Below are 19707 nucleotides of genomic sequence, written 5' to 3' on the forward strand. Positions count from 1 at the left end.
TTGCTGTCAGTGGAGTATTAAAGTCCCCTGCAATTAGCACATTTTTGTCAATAAGATTGTTTCTTTCTGTGATTAATTGTTTTATGTATTTGGGTGCTCCCGATTTAGGCGCATCGATATTTATAATTGTTAGCTCTTCCTGATGGAGAGATCCTGTAATTATTATATAATGTCCTTCCTCATCTCTTGTTACTGCCTTTACTTTAAAGTCCAGTTTGTCTGATATTAGTATGGTTACTCAGGCTTTCTTTTGGTTTCCAGTTGCCTGATAGATATTTCTCCATCCCTTTACTTTCAACCTGAAGGTGTCTTTCGGTCGAAAATGCGTCTCCTGTAGACAGCAAATAGATGGGTTTTGTTTTTTTCTCCATTCTACTACCCTGTGTCGTTTGGTTGGAGCATTCAGTCCATTTACATTCAATGTTATTTGGGTTTAGAGTCATTGTGTTCTCCCTAGAATTCATGTTTATAGTGGTGTCTCTGGCACCTTGTATTCTTTGCGATCTTTCCCTCATAGAGTCCCTCTTAGGATTTCCTGTAGGGCTGGTTTGGTGGTCATGAATTCTCTCAGTTTTTGTTTATTTGGGAACACTTTTATTTCTATTTCTATTTTGAATGACAGGCTTGCTGGATAAAGGATTCTTGGTGCAAGTTTTTTCTGTTCATCACATTGAAGATTTCCTGCCATCCCTTCCTGGCCTGCCAGGTTTCATTCGATAGGTCTGTAACCACTCTGATAGGTTTTCCTTTGTATGTGAGGGCCCTTTTCTCCCTAGGTGCTTTCAGAATTCTCTCTTTATCTTTATATTTTGCCAGTTTCACTGTGATGTGTCGTGTTGAAGGCGGATTCAAATTATGTCTTAAGGGGGTTCTTTGTGCCTCTTGAATTTGAATGTCTATTTCTTTCCCCAGATTTGCGAAATTCTCAAGTTATAATTTGGTCAAGTATCCCTTCAGGCCCTTACTCTCTGTCTACCTCTTCAGGAATTCCTATGAGACGGATGTTGTTCCATTTGATTGTATCACTCAGATCTCGAATTCTCCTTTCCTGCTCCTGGATTAATTTCTCTCTCTTTTTTTCAGCTTCCTCTTTTGCTATAACTATATCTTGTAATTCATCTGTTCTTCTCTCTACCTCGTCAATCCTTGAGGTGGCTGCCTCCAGTTTGTTATTCACCTCACCTATAGCCTTTTTTAAACTCATCAGTTGATTCTTTGATGCTTTTCTCATCCCCAGCGATTAATCTTATGACCAGCTTTTTAAATTTTTGATCTGATATGTTGTCTAGATCTGCCTTGAGCAGTTCTCTGGCTGTGACTTCCTCCTGGAAGTTCTTCAGGGGAGAGTTTCTTCGTTTTGTCAGTTTTTCTAGTTTTCTGTCTTTTGTCACCTTTAGAAAGCTCATTGTGCACTGTGCACCTATTAATATTTCTCTGTTAAAGGAGGCTTATTGACTGTCCAGGGCCTGTCGTTTCAGGAAATATTCTCTTAATGGTTCTTTCGGTTTCTCTTGTTGTGCCTGTGAGTATTTTATTTCCCTAATCTGCAATATTTGGGACTCGCCTTCTTGCACACTTTGGCTTGTTTCTGTTGTGGGTCGCATAGGTGTGGGCCCTATTTTTTCCTGTGGGCACCCGGGATTCGGGATTTGCGCAGCCAGTGCAGGGAGCGAGGTGCGCCGTGGAAATGCGGTGCGTGGTCCTGTTCCCAAAACCAAGTTCGAAGTGCGCGCCCCTGGTACAGCCGCAGCTGCTGCTGATTCCCGCTGAGATGGCTTAGGGCTGGATGCTGTTCCTTCCCTTGCACCACCCGGGTTTGGAATTCAGGCTACCCAGCAGTTATCTATGGAGTGGGTTTCTCTCTCCAAGTGCTGCCAAGCGTTCTTTACCTCTTCCCCAGAGACAGTACTATGAGCGTGTTCAGACTCTTTGTCTCTTCCCTTTGTCTCTCGGGCTCCGCGTGCTTGCCCCGCTTTGGGCTGGGGTTCCTGCCTCTCCTGCCTGTCCCGGGCTGGCCCGTTTTCAGATCTCCGCAGTTCGCACTCACTCACTCCGGGATCCTTGAGGTTCTTTTCTTTCTGGAGTCCGTATTTTCTCCTTCCGCTCTTGCAGATGAGAGTAATGTCCTTCTCAGTTCGATAGATAGGGTGGACGGAATTTACAGAGCTCCCTTCCACTCCGCCATCTTGGCTCCGAGCCTCTAATAATGACTTTTTTGCAGTTTTCATATCTTCCTCTGCCTTGTGGTATTGCAAATATCTTCTTTTTTCATTCTGGCATCTTTTACGCTGCCAAGCATGTTTTATTTGCTTTATTAATCTCTGTCCTTTGGCTTCTCTTCCTCCTTTGTCCTTGACCCTGCTTTTCTGTTGATGTTCAGTCCATTTCATCTATCACCTTTAAGCAATTGACTCTCAAATTTGAATCTTTAGCCTTAATATTTTACCTAAGCATTTATTTCCTGCTGAGATGAGGTATTTTCTTTAAGTACTTCCATATTCTCATTCTTCCTATTCTATTGGTATTTCATCAGATCTTATTAAAATGTTGATGTCGTCATTGGATCATCTGTCTCCTTTGTCCCCTAAATTTATGTACCACATCAAGGATCTTTTTATTTCTCACTGATATTGTCAATTATAGATTTTTGCTCTTCAAGTTATATATTGCTGTGACTTATTAATTTGTCTTATGTCTCATTTTATATTTTTTTCCTCTCTTCAAGCTAATTTTATACTAGCTTTCAGGTTAAATCTATCGCTATGTCTTCTTCTCTCTTTTTATTGCCGTCACATACAGATAGAAAAGTACACGATTCACAGGTGCTCAGTCTGATGAAATTTCACAGATGGAACCTACTTCTATGTAAGTAGCACCAACAAATTAGTACCTTAAAAAAATCACATTTGTGACTATGTAATTTTGCTCTGAGAAACCAATTAATTCAAGGAGTTTGATCTGTATTAGTTTCCTGAACAGTAGAGTAGCAGATAAATTGACACTGCATCTCCCTTTGCTTGCTATATATAGCTTGGTTTGGGAGGCATTTTTTTCTTTATCTCATATTCATTTTTTATGCCCCTTATTGCTCCTACTTGCTTGAAATACATTTCCCCTTTGACTTTTTATACTCTAGATTATGGTTATTTTCCAGCCCTATCTCAACTCTTGCTATTTCCAGGAAACTTTTCTGGGCTTGCTCCAGCTTTCATTACTCTTTAGATTTCTCTTAGAAAATTCTTAAATTAACTAATTAATTTTTTGAATAGGTAATATCAATATGTTTACTTAGCACAAAATTCAAATGTATGAAAGCATATATAATGAAAAGTCCTTCCCCTCCAGAGCCACAGCCACTATGTCCTTCTAGAAATATTTTTGCACTTAAGAGAAAAATTAATTTCTATCATTCTTACTCCTTTTTATAGAATGTATACATATCAAGTTCTTTATCTCACTTTTTTTCATTTAGCAGCTTTTAATGATAGCTCCCGATAGTTACACAAAAGCTTTTCTCATTTTTTGTTAGGACTGAATGATATTGCACTATTGGACACTGAATAATTCACATAGACTATGATTTGAATGGCACTCACTAGAATTGTTATTATCAGATGCAGCAGCCTTGGTTATAATTCACCTAGTCACTTCTTTTGATGGGTATTTCTTGTTTCTTTTGTTGTTATCTGAAACATTACTGAAATGAATAGTTTATGTCATTTGACATCTATGGGAAAATTGTAGGATTTCATTCCCTTAATTCCTAAAGTATTTGTAATCTTTACCAACTTTACTGTTAGATGTAGTCTTAATTTGTTATGGAATTGTTTCTAAAATTTTTATCATTTGTCATTCCTTGAGAGGTACCACCAATAAAATTAACACTTTTTTTAAATTTATTTTTTTACACTTATTTACTTTTGAGAGACAGAGAAACAGATCATGAGTAGGGGAGGGACAGAGAGAGAAGGACACACAGAATCAGAAGCAGGCTCCAGGCTCTGAGCTGTCAGCACAGAGCCTGACACGGGGCTTCAACGCATGAACCGTGAGATCATGACCTGAGCCAAAGTCGGATGCTTAACCAACTGAGCCACCCAGGGTCTCCCATAAATAAAATTATTTTATATTCCTGGACCTAGAATACTGGTGTATATAAATAAGCCCTTAGGCTGATCTGGAGTCTTTCTCAGATAGTTGCTAGCTTCTATTTCCCTTTTTGTTCTTTTGAGCTCTTTATAATCTTTTGATGTTTCTGATAATGAAAGAAAAAAATTATCAAAGTTTAGATCAGAGCTGGATGAATTTAGAAGTAGAAGTGATATTTACCCCATGTTATGGGATAAAATGAACTGCAATCCTAGATATAGTTAAAAGGAAAGGGAAATGTTTTTTTGGTCTCAAAAATGATTCCTTATTCTTCCATTGAAAACCTAAAGATCTATAAAGAACTTATCAAACTCAGCACCCAAAAACGAAATAATCCAATTAATAAATGTACAGAAGATATGAATAGACATTGTTCCAAAGAAGACATACATATGGCTAACAGACACATGAAAAGATGCTTGGCATCTCGTCTGGGAAATACAAATCAAAACCACCATGAGATCCTACCTCACACCTGTCAGAGTGACTAAAAGTAAAAACACAGTCAACAGCAGATATTAGTGAGGATAACGAGAAGGTGAACCCTCTTACGCTGTTGGTGGGAATCTAAACTGGTTCAGTAACTCTGGAAAACAGTATGGAAGTTCCTCAGAAAGTTTAAAATAGAACTACCCTATGACCTAGCCACTGCTCTACTAGATATTTACCCAAAGGGTACAAAAATACTGATTCAAGGAGGCACGTGCACCCCAATGTTTATAGCGGTATTGTCAACAATAGGCAAATTAGGGAAGGAGCCCAGATGTCCGTCAACTGATGAATGGATAAAGAAGATGTGGCATATATATAATGGAATATTACTTAGCCATCAAAAGAATGAAATATTGCCATTAATAACAATGTAGATGGACCTAGAGTGTATTATGCTAACTGAACTAAATTCATCAGAGAAAGACAGATATCTGTATGATTTCATTCATGTAGGATTTAAGAAACAAAACAAGCTGAACATAGGGGAAAGGGAAAAAAAGAAGAGGAGGCAAATCATAAGAGACAACTATCGAGAATAAACTGTGGGTTGCCGGAGAGAAGGTGGGTAGGGGATGGGCTAAGTGAGTGATGGTTGCTTGTGATGAGCACTGGGTATTATATATAATTGATAAATCATAAAAGAGTACATACATGTCATACATACATATATAGTAATGAATCACTAAATTCTACTCCTGAAACCAATATTATACTATATGTTAACTAACTAGATTTTAAATAAAAACTTAAAAACAAAAGGCTCCTGGCTAGCCCGGTCAGTAGAGGATGCAACTCTGGATATGAGGATTGTGAGATTCCGTGCTGGCCATAGAGATTATTTAAAACAAACAAACAAACATGAGATGAGGTAGAATGTGTCTTCCACTGAGACTTAGATGAGCTGTAGGTAAAATAACAGAAAAATGTTCATTGTAAATTTTTGTATCCTGTAAAGATATAGTACATCAAAGTAAACATTTTATTTTATTTATTTATTTGTTTTTCATTTTATTTATTTGAGAGAGAAAGAGACAGTGCAAGTGGGGGAGGGGCAGAGAGAGGGAGAGAGAATCCCAGGCATGTTCCACGCTACCAGCACAGAGCCTGACACGGAGCTCGAACCCACCAAACTGCAAGATCATGACCTGAGACGATGCTCAACTGACTGAGCCATCCAGGCGCCCCTCAAAGTAAAAAATTTAAAGTTACTATATCCAAAGTGAAAAAATTGGAATTATGCTACTCCATATTAAAGTGAATAAGTCAATTACTTTGTATTGACTTAATTATGTTAAGGTCCATTTTGTGTCCTGGTCACTACTTTGAGAACTTTGATGAAGCACAGTTTTCACAACCTTTTTTTTCTCTCCTCTGCTTATTTGATTGATCATAAAACTGGACAGTTTTCACTTGGAGAAAAATTGTAATTTGTTCTCTATCTGGAAAACCTACATTTTTATCATCTCTTTAGATGTTATCGCTGAGGTTAGACACATAAATCTATTCTCATTTTTCTGTCTAGCTTAGAGGATCTCAGCTGAATTAACAAGAAAGTGACTTCTGGTATGGATAAGCCAGAACTAAAAATAAGAGGTGTGTTTTTTCATTTCTTCTAACTGGTCCTAGATTTCTTCTAACTGGTCCTAGATGATTCATTGCCTGAAGTTAGGAATCTGGAGAGCAAAATAAATGCTATTATAGTTTTGGGGATTCATAGCAAACAAGGAGGATATTTGGAGGAAGTTTCTGAGAACTGACCTTTAGATGATCGCCAGTTATGCTCTGGTGATTTTTAAGCAACTTTATTGAAATATAACTCATATGCTGAAGACTCAGCCACTTAAAGGGTATAGTTCCATGGTTTTTATTCTGTTCACAGAGTTGTGCAACCATCACCACAATCAGTTTTAGAACATTTTCATTGCCCCAGAATGTAAGCCAGTACCCATCAGTAGTTGCTCCTCATTTCTTCCCATATTTGCTAGCCCAGTCAACTATTAATCTATTCTCTGTCTGGATTTTGGACTTTTCATATAAAGAGACCATGCAGTATGTCAGTCTTTTGTGTCTGGGTTTCTTTTACTTAGTATATTGTTTACAAGGTTTTATTTATGTGTTCATCAGTTGATGGACATTTGGATTGTTTCCATTTTGTAACTATTATGAATAATTCTGCTCCATCATTCATGTGCAAGTTTTTGTGTGGGAATATGTTTTCTTTCCTCCTGAGTATTTACCTAAAAGTGGAATTTCTGGATCATATGATAGCTATATGATTAACTTTGAGGAACTGCCCATGTTACATTTCCACCAGCAGTGTATGAGGGTTCGAATTTCTTCACAGTCTCCAAGACTTGGTATTATCTATCTTTTGGTTAAAGACATCCTGATGGTGTAATGGAGTATCTCATTGTGGTTTTGATTGGTATTTTCCAAATGGCTAATGATAGTGGGCATCTTTTCATCTGCTTATTGGACATTTGTTTGGAAAAGTGTCTATGCAGATCCTTTGCCCATTTTTAATTTATTTGTATTTTTATTATTGAGTTTTAATAATTCTTTATATATACCAGATAGAAGTCCCATATCAGATAAGTATTTGCAAATATTTTCTCCCATTCTATGGTCTTTTCACTTTCTTAATGATGACTTTGAAGTACAGAAGTTATAAATTTGATTATATACAGTTTATGTATTTTAATTTTGTTGCTTTGCTTATGATGTCTCATGTCTAAGAAACCATTTCCTGAGTCAAGGTCACAGAGATTTACTCCTGTGTTTTCTTTTGAGAGTTTTATAGTTTTAGCTCTGATATTTAGAACCATTATTCCTTTAGAGTTAAGTTTTTTGTGTGTGGTCTAAGGAAAGAATTCTGCTTCATTCTTTTGCATGTGGAAATCCAGTTGTCCCACCACCTTAGTTGAAAGACTTGACACTCTTGTAGAACAACATGTAACTATAAATGCAATGATTCACATCTGGACCCTGTATTCTATTCCATTGATCTCTGTATCTATCCATATGCCAGGACCACATTGTCCTGATTGTTGTAGCTATTCAGTAAGTTTTGAAATCAGGAAGTGTGACTCTTTTAGCTTTGTTCTTCTTCTTCAGAAATTTTTTTTAGATTATCTTCAATTTCTGTAAAAAAAAAAAAAGCTAGCATATATGTTAATATGGCTTAGTTAAATCTGTAGGTCAAACTGGAGATTATTGCTTTCTTAATAATATTAGTTCTTTTGGACCCATTAACATGAGTCTTTCCATTTATTTATGTTTTCCTTAACTTCTTTCACCAGTATTTTGTAGTTTTAAGAATACAATTTTTAATTTATTTTATAAAATTTACTTCTAGATATTTTATTCTTGCTAATGCTGTTGTATATGAAATTGTTTTGTAATTTCATTTTTTAGATTGATCATTGCTAGTGTGTAGAAATGCAATTGATTTTTGTCTATTGATCTTATACCCTGAAATCTTACTGAGGTCATTTATTAATTCTTAAACTTGTGTTTAATTGCATTTCTTTCTATATTCAATTTCATATCCTCTTCAAATAAAGATAGTTTTATGTCTTTCTTTTCAATTTCCATGGAAATCATTTCATTTATCTCATTGTACTGGCTGGATACTTCAGTACAATGTTCAATAAAAGTGGTGTGAGTGGACCTCCTCATCTTGTTCCTGATAGTTGAGTGAAAGCATTCAGTTGTAGTGATTTTTTTTTTTAACTCTAGGAAGAATGGGCCATAACTTTGCCTTGAAAACAAATTTCTTCTTATTTAAGAAGTGTTTTTTCTTCTTTTTACATACACAGATATGTGCTGATTAGAAGGCTCACAGTGCAGTGTGGAGGATAAGACAGTGCCTTACAAAAATGGGGTTTGGGAGTGACCTGAAGAATTCACATGAAGCTGTGTTAAAATTGCAAGACTGGGAGTTACGATTACTGGAAACAGTGAAGAAATTTATGGCTCTGAGAATAAAAAGTGATAAAGAATATGCATCTACTTTACAGAACCTCTGTAATCAAGTTGATAAGGAAAGTACTGTTCAAATGAATTATGTCAGCAATCTATCCAAGGTAAGAAGAATAATTTCATTACTTATTGTGTATAGCATTATAATTGTGCATAGGGCAAATCGTATTGTTACATGAACACACCCAAGTTAGCATTCTAGGGCAGTGGTTCTAAAATCTTGCTGATTATCAGAATCTCATGGGGGCAAATTTCAAATATTATGAATTTTGGGCCCTGCTTCCTGAATCTGAGTTAGTAGGTGTGAAATTGTTGAATTTTTAAATAAAAAGAACAGATGTCTAAATTATTGTAATGATTTCGTTAGGTTTGACAGCCATTGTTTGTTTTCTTTATGATCCTTCTTCCTTGGGTCTCTTGAGACCTGCTATTTTCTTTTGATACAAACTTTCATTATAACCCACTTTCCCTAAATTCTTCTGTGAATCATTAATATGGTGAATCACATGGAATATTTTAACATGTAGCTGTTCTCTGCTATTATTCATTACTAAAATACTAGTATGCTGATGAATTAATCACACCAAAAGATTCTTTGGATAAGCAGTATGTTTTTTTATGTCTAAGATTTTAAAAATATAATATAAAATTTAAAATTAAGGGCCAGAATTGCACCATTAATTATTCTTTGAAGGTATTAAAGATGAAATATTACACATTTTAATAGTTTTTCCTCTTGTTTTCTTCTGAGTTGGGAGAAGAACAGTTGCATGTTTGTGAAGGCTGAGCAGTAGAAATGGGAATTGTGTCTGGTCCTTAAAGACTTTGAATCAATTCTTCTGTTTCAGTATCATCTCTTTCTTCATATAGGTTTCTCTGGTTCCTGAGCTTTACTGGAGTTATAGATCTGACCCTATAAATTGGCCATTTCTTTTTTTTTTTTTTTTTTTGAGAAAAAATTGACATACATCACTATATTAGTTTAAGGTATACACATGATGTTTCGATTCACATATATCGTGAATGATTACCACAATAGGTTTAGTTAACATCCATCATTTCATATAGCCACAATAAAAGGAAAAGAAAAAAAATCCCTTTTGTGATGAGAATTCTTAGGATCTACTCTCAGTTACTTCCCTATATATCATACAGCAGTGTTATTTATGCCCACTGTGTTTTACATTATACACCTAGTACTTACTGATCTTATAACTAGAAATTTGTACCTTTTGACCACCTTTTTCCCTATGTGGCCTTTGCTCCTTGACCTACCCTTTACAGGACACTCATGTTCAACTGTTCTTGATATGCTAATCAGTTACCATTTACCTTACTTCATGTTCTTACATTTTATTGCTGTGTCTTATCTGTGGTTGTTCTCTTTTCTATTTTCTTTCTTATTGTGAATTTATACTTTAAATAAGTATATTGTATTTACATTTATAAATATAATACTATTTATAATATAATACTATAATATATTATGAATGACTATAATAAACACAAAGTCAGTCAGGGGTTTTGGAAAGAAGTGGAGATATGGCCATATGTTCTATTTACCATATTCAACTGGAATTATTCTCTTCAGAAAAGTAGGGTAGTGAATGGAACAAGAAATAGGATTAATAGAAGATTGAAGATTTATGAGGTCAGACCAATGGAGGATTCATCAGTGTAGACACTGAAGTGTTAAGTATTTTGGGGGAGCATAGATAGAGACAAATGCTAAAATAATTAAGAAAGTCAGGAGAGTTCGTGGAATAGGAAAAGGGCCTAGGGAAAGGTGGTAAAGATTGGGAGGGATGGTTTAAATGGGCTTTTCAAAGAGGAATAGTTGAGCAATAACAGTGGAAAATGGTTGTAAACTCAAAGAAAAACAAGGAATATGTCAGCCGTTCCTCTTAAAACTGAAAAGCCATCACTTATTCTACCTGATAAAAGTCAAGCATATCAATTTTTTCATTAGACTGTTGTGTTTTTGTGTTGCATTAAAAAAATATTGTTGCCTGACCTAAATTTGTTGAGCTTCTCTGTGTTTGCATCTGAAAGTTTTATAGTTTTGCTTTATATTTAGGTCTTTGATCCATTTTTAGTTAATTTTTGTCAATGGGGCAAGGTATGATCAAAGTTTGTTTTTTTGCAAACACATAGACATTTGTTGAAACACATAGCCAGCAGCGTTTGTTAAAAAGATTAAGCTTTCTCCTTTGCGTCTTTGTTGAATTCAATTGACCATAATTTGTGAGCCTATTTCTATATACTTTATTATGTTCCATTTGTGTTTTTGTCTATTCTGAAGCCAGTAACACACTGTTTTGATTATTGTTGTTTTATAATAATCACAAAGTCAGTGGTGTAATTTTTCTTTTTTTTCTCCAAGATACTTTTTGCTATTTTAGTTTTTTTGTACTTCCATATGTATTTTAGAATTAACTTGTCAATTTCTTTTTTAAAAAAGCCTACTGGATTTTAATTGGAACGCACTGACTCTATAGATAAATTTGGGGAAAATGTATATCTTAACGTACTTGGTCTTACGGTCCATAAACCTCTGGCATATATCGTCTTTAATTTTTTTGAGTTGTCTTACAATTTTCAGTGTACAGGTCTTCAGATTTATGTGTATTTCATATTTTTGATGATCTTATGAATATTACTTTTTCTAAATTTTAGTTTCCCACTATTCATTGTTATGCATACTAATCGGATAACTTAAACTTTGTAAGACTTACTTATTTGTAGCTTTTTTGTAGATCCCATTGGATTTTCTACACAGGTGATTATGTCTTCTGCAAAGATAATTTTCCTTGTTTTCCATTTGGACGCCTTTTAGTTTTTCTTGCATTTTTGCACTGGCTGGAAGCTCTAGCACAAACCTGGATGGAAGTATTGACAACAGACATCTATGTCTGATTGCTGATCTTAGGGAACATGCATTTAGTCTTTCACCATTAAATAGGACGTTAACTGTGAGTTTTTTGTAGATATCTTTTTATAGGGTTGTGGAAGCTTCTACTACTACTTAACTGAGAATTTTTTTCACATTGATGTGGGGTTTTGTCAAGTGGTTTGTCATTTTCTGCTTCAATATTTATATTGCTTTTCCTTTTCAGTTTGATAATATATTAAAATGTATTCCTTGATTTTCAAATATTTCAAATGTTAAAACAATCATGTATTCCTGGATTAGACTCTACCTAGTTTTTATATATTGTCCTTTTTAAATTTTAATTATTGGATTCAGTTTGGAAAAACAAAATTTTCTTTGGAAATTCTTGCTCAGTGTTTCTAAGGGATATTGGTCTGCAGTTTTCTTTTCTCATGATGTTGTGTGGTTTTGGTATCAGAGTGATGCTGGCCTCATAGGACAAGTTGGGAAGTATTTTCTCTTTAGTTTTCTGGAGAGGTTTTTTTATAGAATTCGTTTTATTTTTTTACTTAGATGCTTAATAGTATTCACCAATCAAACTATCAGGGCCTAAAGTTTTCTTTGGGAGAAGGTTTTTAAATAGACATTTAATGTTCAAAATAGAGGTCTATTCAGAGGGTCATTTTCTTCTTGAGTGAACTTTCTTAGGTTGTGCTTTTCAAGGAATTAGGTCACTTTTGTCTAAGAAGTCAAATGTTTTAGTTGTTTATTATTTTGCATTATTATTATTTTTTAATATCTGGAGAGTCTATAGTGGTGTTACCTTTTTTGTTCCTTATATAGTCAAATTTTGTAGTCTCCCTCAGAGTTCACTGTCCTTGAGTGATGTCCAGTTGCTTGGATGCTGTTGTTTCATATATTTTGTCCAGTTTTTAGTTGTTTTATGCAGATGGATTAAGCATTGACTGTTTCTCTATCTTGACTGGAAGCAGAAGTCTCATATCAGTGATTTTTATGTCTTTATTAAAAAAATTAAAACGTACAGCAGATTTTTAAGAATAAACAAAGAAACCTCTGTAACCTCTATTCTATTCATTAATTATAAACATTTTGTCACATATATTCTATAGTTTGCTTTCTCTGTCAATACAATTATGTATTTTTTTATGGAATGATTTGTGAGTTAGTTGAACACATCGTGTTCTTTTGTTCTTAAATATTTATTTAAATTCTGAGACCATATCCACAATGTAATCATATTTTGGAAATTTAGCATTGTTACCATCCCTATTATCAAAAATACATTCCGTATTCAACTTTTGTCAATTGTCCCAATAATGTCCCTTTTTGACATTTTTTAAACCCTCATTCAAGATGTAATCCAGAGTAACTCATTTCACTTAGTCGTTTTGTCTCATAAGTTCCATTAATGTAGAACATGAGGGTAAGAAATCATACTCTGTGTTTTGGTAGTTTCTTATTTTTACTCTAAGTTATTTTGGAGTGTGTACATTCTGTCTTTAATCATGAGGACATGTTTTTGGGCGGTTTTATTTTTCCCTTTTTGTTTGTATTGTTTTGGGGAAATTTTGGGAGATAGAAGCTGCGGTAATTATGTTTGCTTTCAATATCCTGGACTGTTTCCTTCTCATTCTTTGAACACTTCTTTACTTTCTGGTATACTAAGATATCCCAGGCTCATCTCGAATGTTCCCTTTTCCAGTCCTGGAATAAAGCCTTTCCCCTAGGAATCCTGCTTCCTTCTATTACAGAGAATATTTGCATATTCAACCAATTTACTGTGTATGAAATTTTATGTCTCATAGTATTTTGTAATCACAGACCATACTGAAACAAATAACTTTGTTACAGATGTGTTTTTATATGAGTATCTTCAGGGTAAATTTCTGCAAGTGAGATTCCCAGGTCAAAATGTAAATGTGCATGTCATTTTGTCATATATTTCCATTGTAATTATGGATTTCTTCTGTAGATCTTGTACAATTTCATATATCCACTAGGAATATCTGAAAGTGCCAGTTTCTTTTTAAGCTGGGCAAGAGAGTATATTATCAGACTTCTGAATTTCTGTTAGTCTGGTAGGTAAGAAATGATATCTAGTGTAGCTTTATTTTATATTTCTCTAATTATGAGTGAAATTAAACATCTTTTCATTTGTTTAACAGTTATATTATTTTGAGGACCTTTAAGGTGAATTTTACTTTGGTTTCCTTATTCATTTAAAATTATACCTGTCAGAAATTAAAGATATTACAACGGGAAAGGAGGAAGTAAAATGGTCTCTGTTTGTAGATGGTACAGTCTAATACATAGAAAAACCTAAAGACTACACCAAAAACCTATTAGAACTAATAAATTCAGTAAAGTTAAAGGATACAGGAGCAATATAAAAAATCAGTTGTGTTTCTATACACTTTAAAAATTTTTTTTCAATGTTTTTTTTTTTTAATTTATTTTTTTGAGAGACAGAGATAGCATGAGCAGGGGAGGGTCAGAGAGAGAGGGAGATACAGAATCCAAAGCAGACTCAGGCTCTGAGCTAGCTGTCTGCACAGAGCCTGATATGGGGCTTGAACTAACGAACCGTGAGATCATGACCTGAGCCAAAGCCAGATGTTCAACCGACTGAGCCTCCCAGGTGCCTCTCTGTACACTATTAATGAACTATTAGAAAAAGAAATAAAGACAATAACTCAATTTACAATAATATAAAAAAAATACTTAGGAATAATTTAACCAAGGAAGTGAAATATCTGTACACTGAAAACTTGTAAGACACGGATGAAAGAAATTGAAAAGAAGACACAAATAAATGGAAAAATGTTCTGTGCTTATGGGTTGGAGGTGTTAATATTGTTAAAATGTCCTTATTCCCCAAAGCCGTCTATAAAGTCAATGCAATCCCTATCAAAATTCCAATGGGAGTTTTCACAGAAGTAGAACAAACAATCCTAAATTTGGATGGAACCACAAAGACTCCAAATAGCCACAGTTATCTTGAGGAAGAAGAACCAGGATGGATACATCAAATTCTTGATTGCAAACTTTACTGTGAAGGTACAACAATCAAAACAGTATGGTGTGGCATAAAAACAGGTGTGTAGACAATAAAACAGAATTGAGAGCCCAGAAATAAACCATGCATATGTCATCAGTTCACATTTGACAAGAGAGCCAAGAATAGTCTTTTCAGTAAATGGTTGCAGGGCACCTGGTGGCTCTGTTGGTTAAGTGTCCAACACTGGCTCAGGTCATGATCTCATGGTTTGTGAGTTTGAGCCCCACGTTGGACTCTGTGCACTGCCAGTGTGGAGCCTGCTTGGGATTCTCGCTCTGCCTCTCTCACTTTCTCTCCCTCTCTCTCAAAATAAATAAACAAACTTATAGAAATTAAAAAAAAATGGTGTTGGGAAATCTAGAAAAAATGGTGTTGCAAAAGAATGAAATTGGACCTTTCTTCTATACCACTCACAAAAGTTAAGTCAAAGTGGCTTAAAAACTTAAATGTAAGCCCCTCAACTGTAAAACTACTAGAAGAAAACATAGACAAAAAGCTTTTTGACATTGGTCTTGACAATAGTGTTTTGGATATTGCACCAAAAAATGCAAGCACCAAAACCAAAAATAAGTACGCAACAAAAGTAAAAATAAAAAAATTCTGCATAGAAAGAAACATTCAGCAAAATTAATAGGTAACCTAGGAATGGGAGAAAATATTTGCAAACCACCTATCTGATAAGAAGTAGTATTCAAAACATAAATAACTCATGCAACTCAATAGCAAAAAAACAATCCAGTAAAAAATGGGCGGAAGATCTGAATATAGTTTTCCAAAGAAGACAACAAATGACCAACAGACATGTGAAAAGATGCTCAACATCACTAATTATTAAGGAAATGCAAATCAAAAGCACAATGAGATATTATTACTTTATACCTATTAGAATGGCTTTTATCAAAGAGACAAGAGATAACAAGTGTTAGCAAAGTTGTAGGGAAAAGAGAGTTCTTATATACTGTTGCTGTGAATGTCCATTGGTATAGCTACTTTAAAAGCCAGTGAGGAGGTTCCTCAAGAAATTAAGAATAGAACTACCATATGATTCAGCAATCCCACTTCTGGATATATATCTGAAAGAAATGAAATCATTATTTTGAAGAGATATCTGCACCCTTGTGTTCATTGCAGCATTATTTACAATAGCCAAGATTTGGAAAAAACTTAAGCATCTATCAATGAACGAATAGATAAAGAAAATGTGATATGTATACACAATGGAATATTATTTGATCACAAAAAAGAAAGAAATCCTCCCTTTTGTAACAACATGAGTGGACCTCGAGGACATTATGCTAAATGAAATAAGTCAGACAGAGAAAGACAAATACTATATTTTTTTACTTATGTGTGGAATCTAAAAATGGCCAACTTGGGGCACCTGTGTGGCTCAGTCAGTTAAGCGTCTGACTTTGGCTCAGGTCATGATTTCATGGCTGTGGGTTCGAGCCCTGCGTCAGGCTCTGTGCCGACAACTTGCTCAGAGCCTGGAGCCTGTCTTCAAATTCTGTGTCTCCCTCTCTCTCTGGCCCTCCCCTGCTCACGCTGTCTCTCTCAAAAATAAATAAAAACATAAAAAAAAGAAATAAAAGAATTAAAATGGCCAACTCATAGAGATAGATTAGAATGGTGATTACTAATAACTGGGAGGTAATGAGGGTGGGAGAGAAGTGAGGAGATGTTGACCAAAGGGTACAAATTTCCAGCCAAGAGATGAATAATTTCTGGGGATGTCATGTACAGCATGTGACTATATTTAATAGTACCATGTTATATACTTGAAAGTTGTTAAGAGAGTAGATCTTAATGAGGGGATATGGAGCTGTTAACTGACCATGTCACTCTGCAATATATATATATGTATCAAATCATTATGTTGTACACCTTAAACTTGCATATATTATATGTTACTAATATAGCAATACATCTGAACAAAAATAAGTAAATATACAATTACACCTATCAGAATATAGTCAACTCTTTGCTAAAATAGTGTAGTGATACAGATAATTCTCAACACAACCTGTTTTGAAGGGACATACTGATTTATCTTTCAAACACGAAGTAGAATGAAATATTGGCTATATTAAATATGCTACATGGGAATCAAAAGTAATGAAAGGAGGATTTTGGTGAACCAGCCTTATTATTTAGTAGTCACATAATATACATACTGTAACTGGAACCGGTATATAGATTTTCAACTATATATATTTTAAGACAATAATTCTTAGGTCTGAATGTAGAGTCCATTCTGCCATAAAGCTTGATTTAAAAACATGAATTTGTTCCAATGCAATTGATATATTAGAGAACACTTTGAGCATAATGTGATTTTGTATTAATGCACACATCTGGAAGAAACAGTTCCAGAATGCTTAAAACTACGCAGATGAACAGAGCTGCTGAGCTCTTTCTTTTCATATCTTGTGTTTTGAGCCACACCCTTTCATATGTGATATTGCAACTTTCTGTCCGAATTCCGATCACTCTTTCTTCCACTTTACACAAACTTAACAATCTGTAGTCCTTCTGCCACCTACTTTTGATGAGCAAACCTCTGGTCTTTTCAAGGTAAAGTGCCATTTATATTATAGTACTTATATATTTTGTAACCATTTAATATATGTAAAACCATGCAAAGTTTTTATTAGGTTCCTATCTTTTAAAGATGTGTCCCTGATACATTTTTTGATTGTTGTGCATCTAACACCATTTTTTTTTTTTTAAATAAGCTTTGTGGTTTTTAATGTGTGATTTGTATAAGCCAGTAATGACTGGGGACACAAATGTTTTGCTAGAGCAGAGCCGGCATATTAGAATTACTTAGGAGCTCTGAGGTACTGATGCTTGGACCCCATCCAAAACCTTGTTAAATCAGCATCTCTGGTCCCGGGATTCCAGATTTGGTAGTTAAAAGGCTGCCAGGTGATTCTTGTTGCAGGCAGAATTGTGAACCACTGGCCTGGGCAAACCAGAAAGCTTTGAAGAAAATGTAAAGACAGGATCTTATGAATGGGAAGTGCTTTGCACTTGGAATTCAGTCTTTGAAAAATTCTCATTTTAGGGAAATTTAATGACTTGCCTTCTGGATTTCTTTATCTCACAAGGACTCAGAAATTCCAAAAACATTCTTATGTAATAGACAAAGTCTGAATAAAAATTGTTGTTTCAGAGAACTATTTATTTTGGATTATTTTGTGGCACAGAAACTATGCATTCTTCAGGGAATTTTATTATTGTGTCTTAAAAATATTCAAGCTGGAAAGAAAGCGAGTTGGAAGATATGATCAGTAGGGAAAACCTATTTATAACAACTATTATTTAGGTACTTTTCAACCTTGAGTCATTTTGTTGATTATTTCCAATACTTTACTGTAATTATAGCTACAGTAGTAGTTTGTTCTTTGACTCAGTGTCCCACGATATATACTTTCTGGTACAATGAACTCAGAACTTTAAAGTACTTCCTGTTTCTGTAATACTGATTTACCTCACCACACAACTGGTAGTTCAAAAGTGGAAAGGATGATCTGCTTTCCTAAAAGGTATAATTTTTTCCTATATGTAGGGAAAATTCAAAACTAAAAAATTGAGTGTTTACTTTTAAAAAAAAATATTGTATATCATCCTAATATAGCTGATAGTATTTACTTCTGTTGGTTTCCTAAGAGTCAAATAGGCATTTTAGGACTTATGCCAATTATTTTGGAAATGTGATGTGATGTAGTGTATGCAATGTAGCATATGATCCCCCCCTTTTATTAGAGGGATATAGGAGAGAATAAAATTTCTATAAATGGAATCATTATTCCTCTTTTTCATTGTGAAATAAGAGATGCACTTATTTCTAGGAATTATTTTTGGACACAAAATGACAATATAAAAGTCAAATTTAGGAATATAGAAAATCTTTTGAAAAATATGTCTCAGGTAAAAAACCAATATTTTATAATATTAATATTCAGTATACATTAGGATTCTGAAAAATGTTCTAAAACTAAAAGTCTCAAATGGGTAATTTTGTTTCCCTGGGATAGGGAAATGTGTATTATATGCATGTTTTATCTTAAAGTAGTGCTATTTCTAGTTATCCAGTGTGGTGCTGCTCTTGGTTACACAGAAAATGATGATTTATTTCCTAATTGTTATGCTGAAGGAGATTTTAAGTGTAGGTCATTATTTTAGTTAGAAAGCCAAATGTAGTGCAAGGCCTTTTTTATTTTTACTTGCATATCAAGAATGACTCACTAATTTTGGCCTAGAAGGACTTATTTTTTCACTTTAGGTTACTCATGCTGCAAAGTAGGTGGCCTAAAGGGGTAGATGGATTTTCCCTGTGGCTGTTGGCCTCTAATGATAAGTACCTAATAAAGATTAATTAACAATAACTGTGTAATATGTAACCAGTTTATAAAGTATTCTCATTAGTTTAGCTTACTTAGTTATTCTTTAGATGCATGTATTTTGGAGATGTAGGAGAAGATCAATATAGTCTTTAGATGCAAGTGTCTTTAGGTTCTCATAATTGTGTGTTCTCCAACATCTTAGGTCATTTTGGATTTAGCACATTAAGAAGTAGATTTATTAGCTGTATGACCTTGAAAAATTGTTTAATCTCTCTGACACCATTTATAAGATGAAGATATTTGCCTCAGAGTGTTGATATAAGGAGTATATAAGATAAAGCCTATAGTGTAGAGGAAGTAGATAGTGTCAAAGAGGAGGAGCAAAGGGTTGTCTAGACAAGCAAGGATAGCTTTAATAGGGGTGAAGTTGAGAGAAGCACGGGGGACCATAACCCCTTCTCTTGGTTCTGTGTTATACAGATTGTGAGAGAAGAAAACAGCATTTATTTGAAAGAATGTCAGAGAGAGGGAGGGTCCTAAGTATACAGTCTGGTTCATAACTTCTGGGAGCAAATACAGAATTTTAACTTTTTCCCCCAGAAGTTTATATGGGGGATTTTTAAAAAGATTAGATTGAGTAGTAGCTAGAGGCGTTAGTTGGATTTGGGGAGGAAGAGGAAGTCATTTTAAAGAAATGTCAAGCTAAAAGAGTCAATCAAGGAGATTCTGGGGATCCAGGAAATAGGGGATAACAGAACAACTGCTTTAGGCATAGATAGAGAACT

General features: G+C 34.5%; 1 protein-coding gene across 1 annotated transcript in view; it reads left to right on the forward strand.

The window, feature by feature from the left end:
• Nucleotides 1–19707, forward strand: part of FER (FER tyrosine kinase) — a 401294-nt gene that overhangs the window by 14732 nt on the left and 366855 nt on the right. Inside the window, exon 2 of the mRNA XM_029942680.1 lies at nt 8460–8726. Coding sequence (XP_029798540.1) covers nt 8520–8726 — 207 coding nt within the window. The 5' untranslated portion in view covers nt 8460–8519. The remainder of the gene's footprint in view (nt 1–8459; nt 8727–19707) is intronic.

This window comes from Suricata suricatta, chromosome 6, assembly GCF_006229205.1.
Source record: "Suricata suricatta isolate VVHF042 chromosome 6, meerkat_22Aug2017_6uvM2_HiC, whole genome shotgun sequence".
NCBI lineage: Eukaryota > Metazoa > Chordata > Mammalia > Carnivora > Herpestidae > Suricata > Suricata suricatta.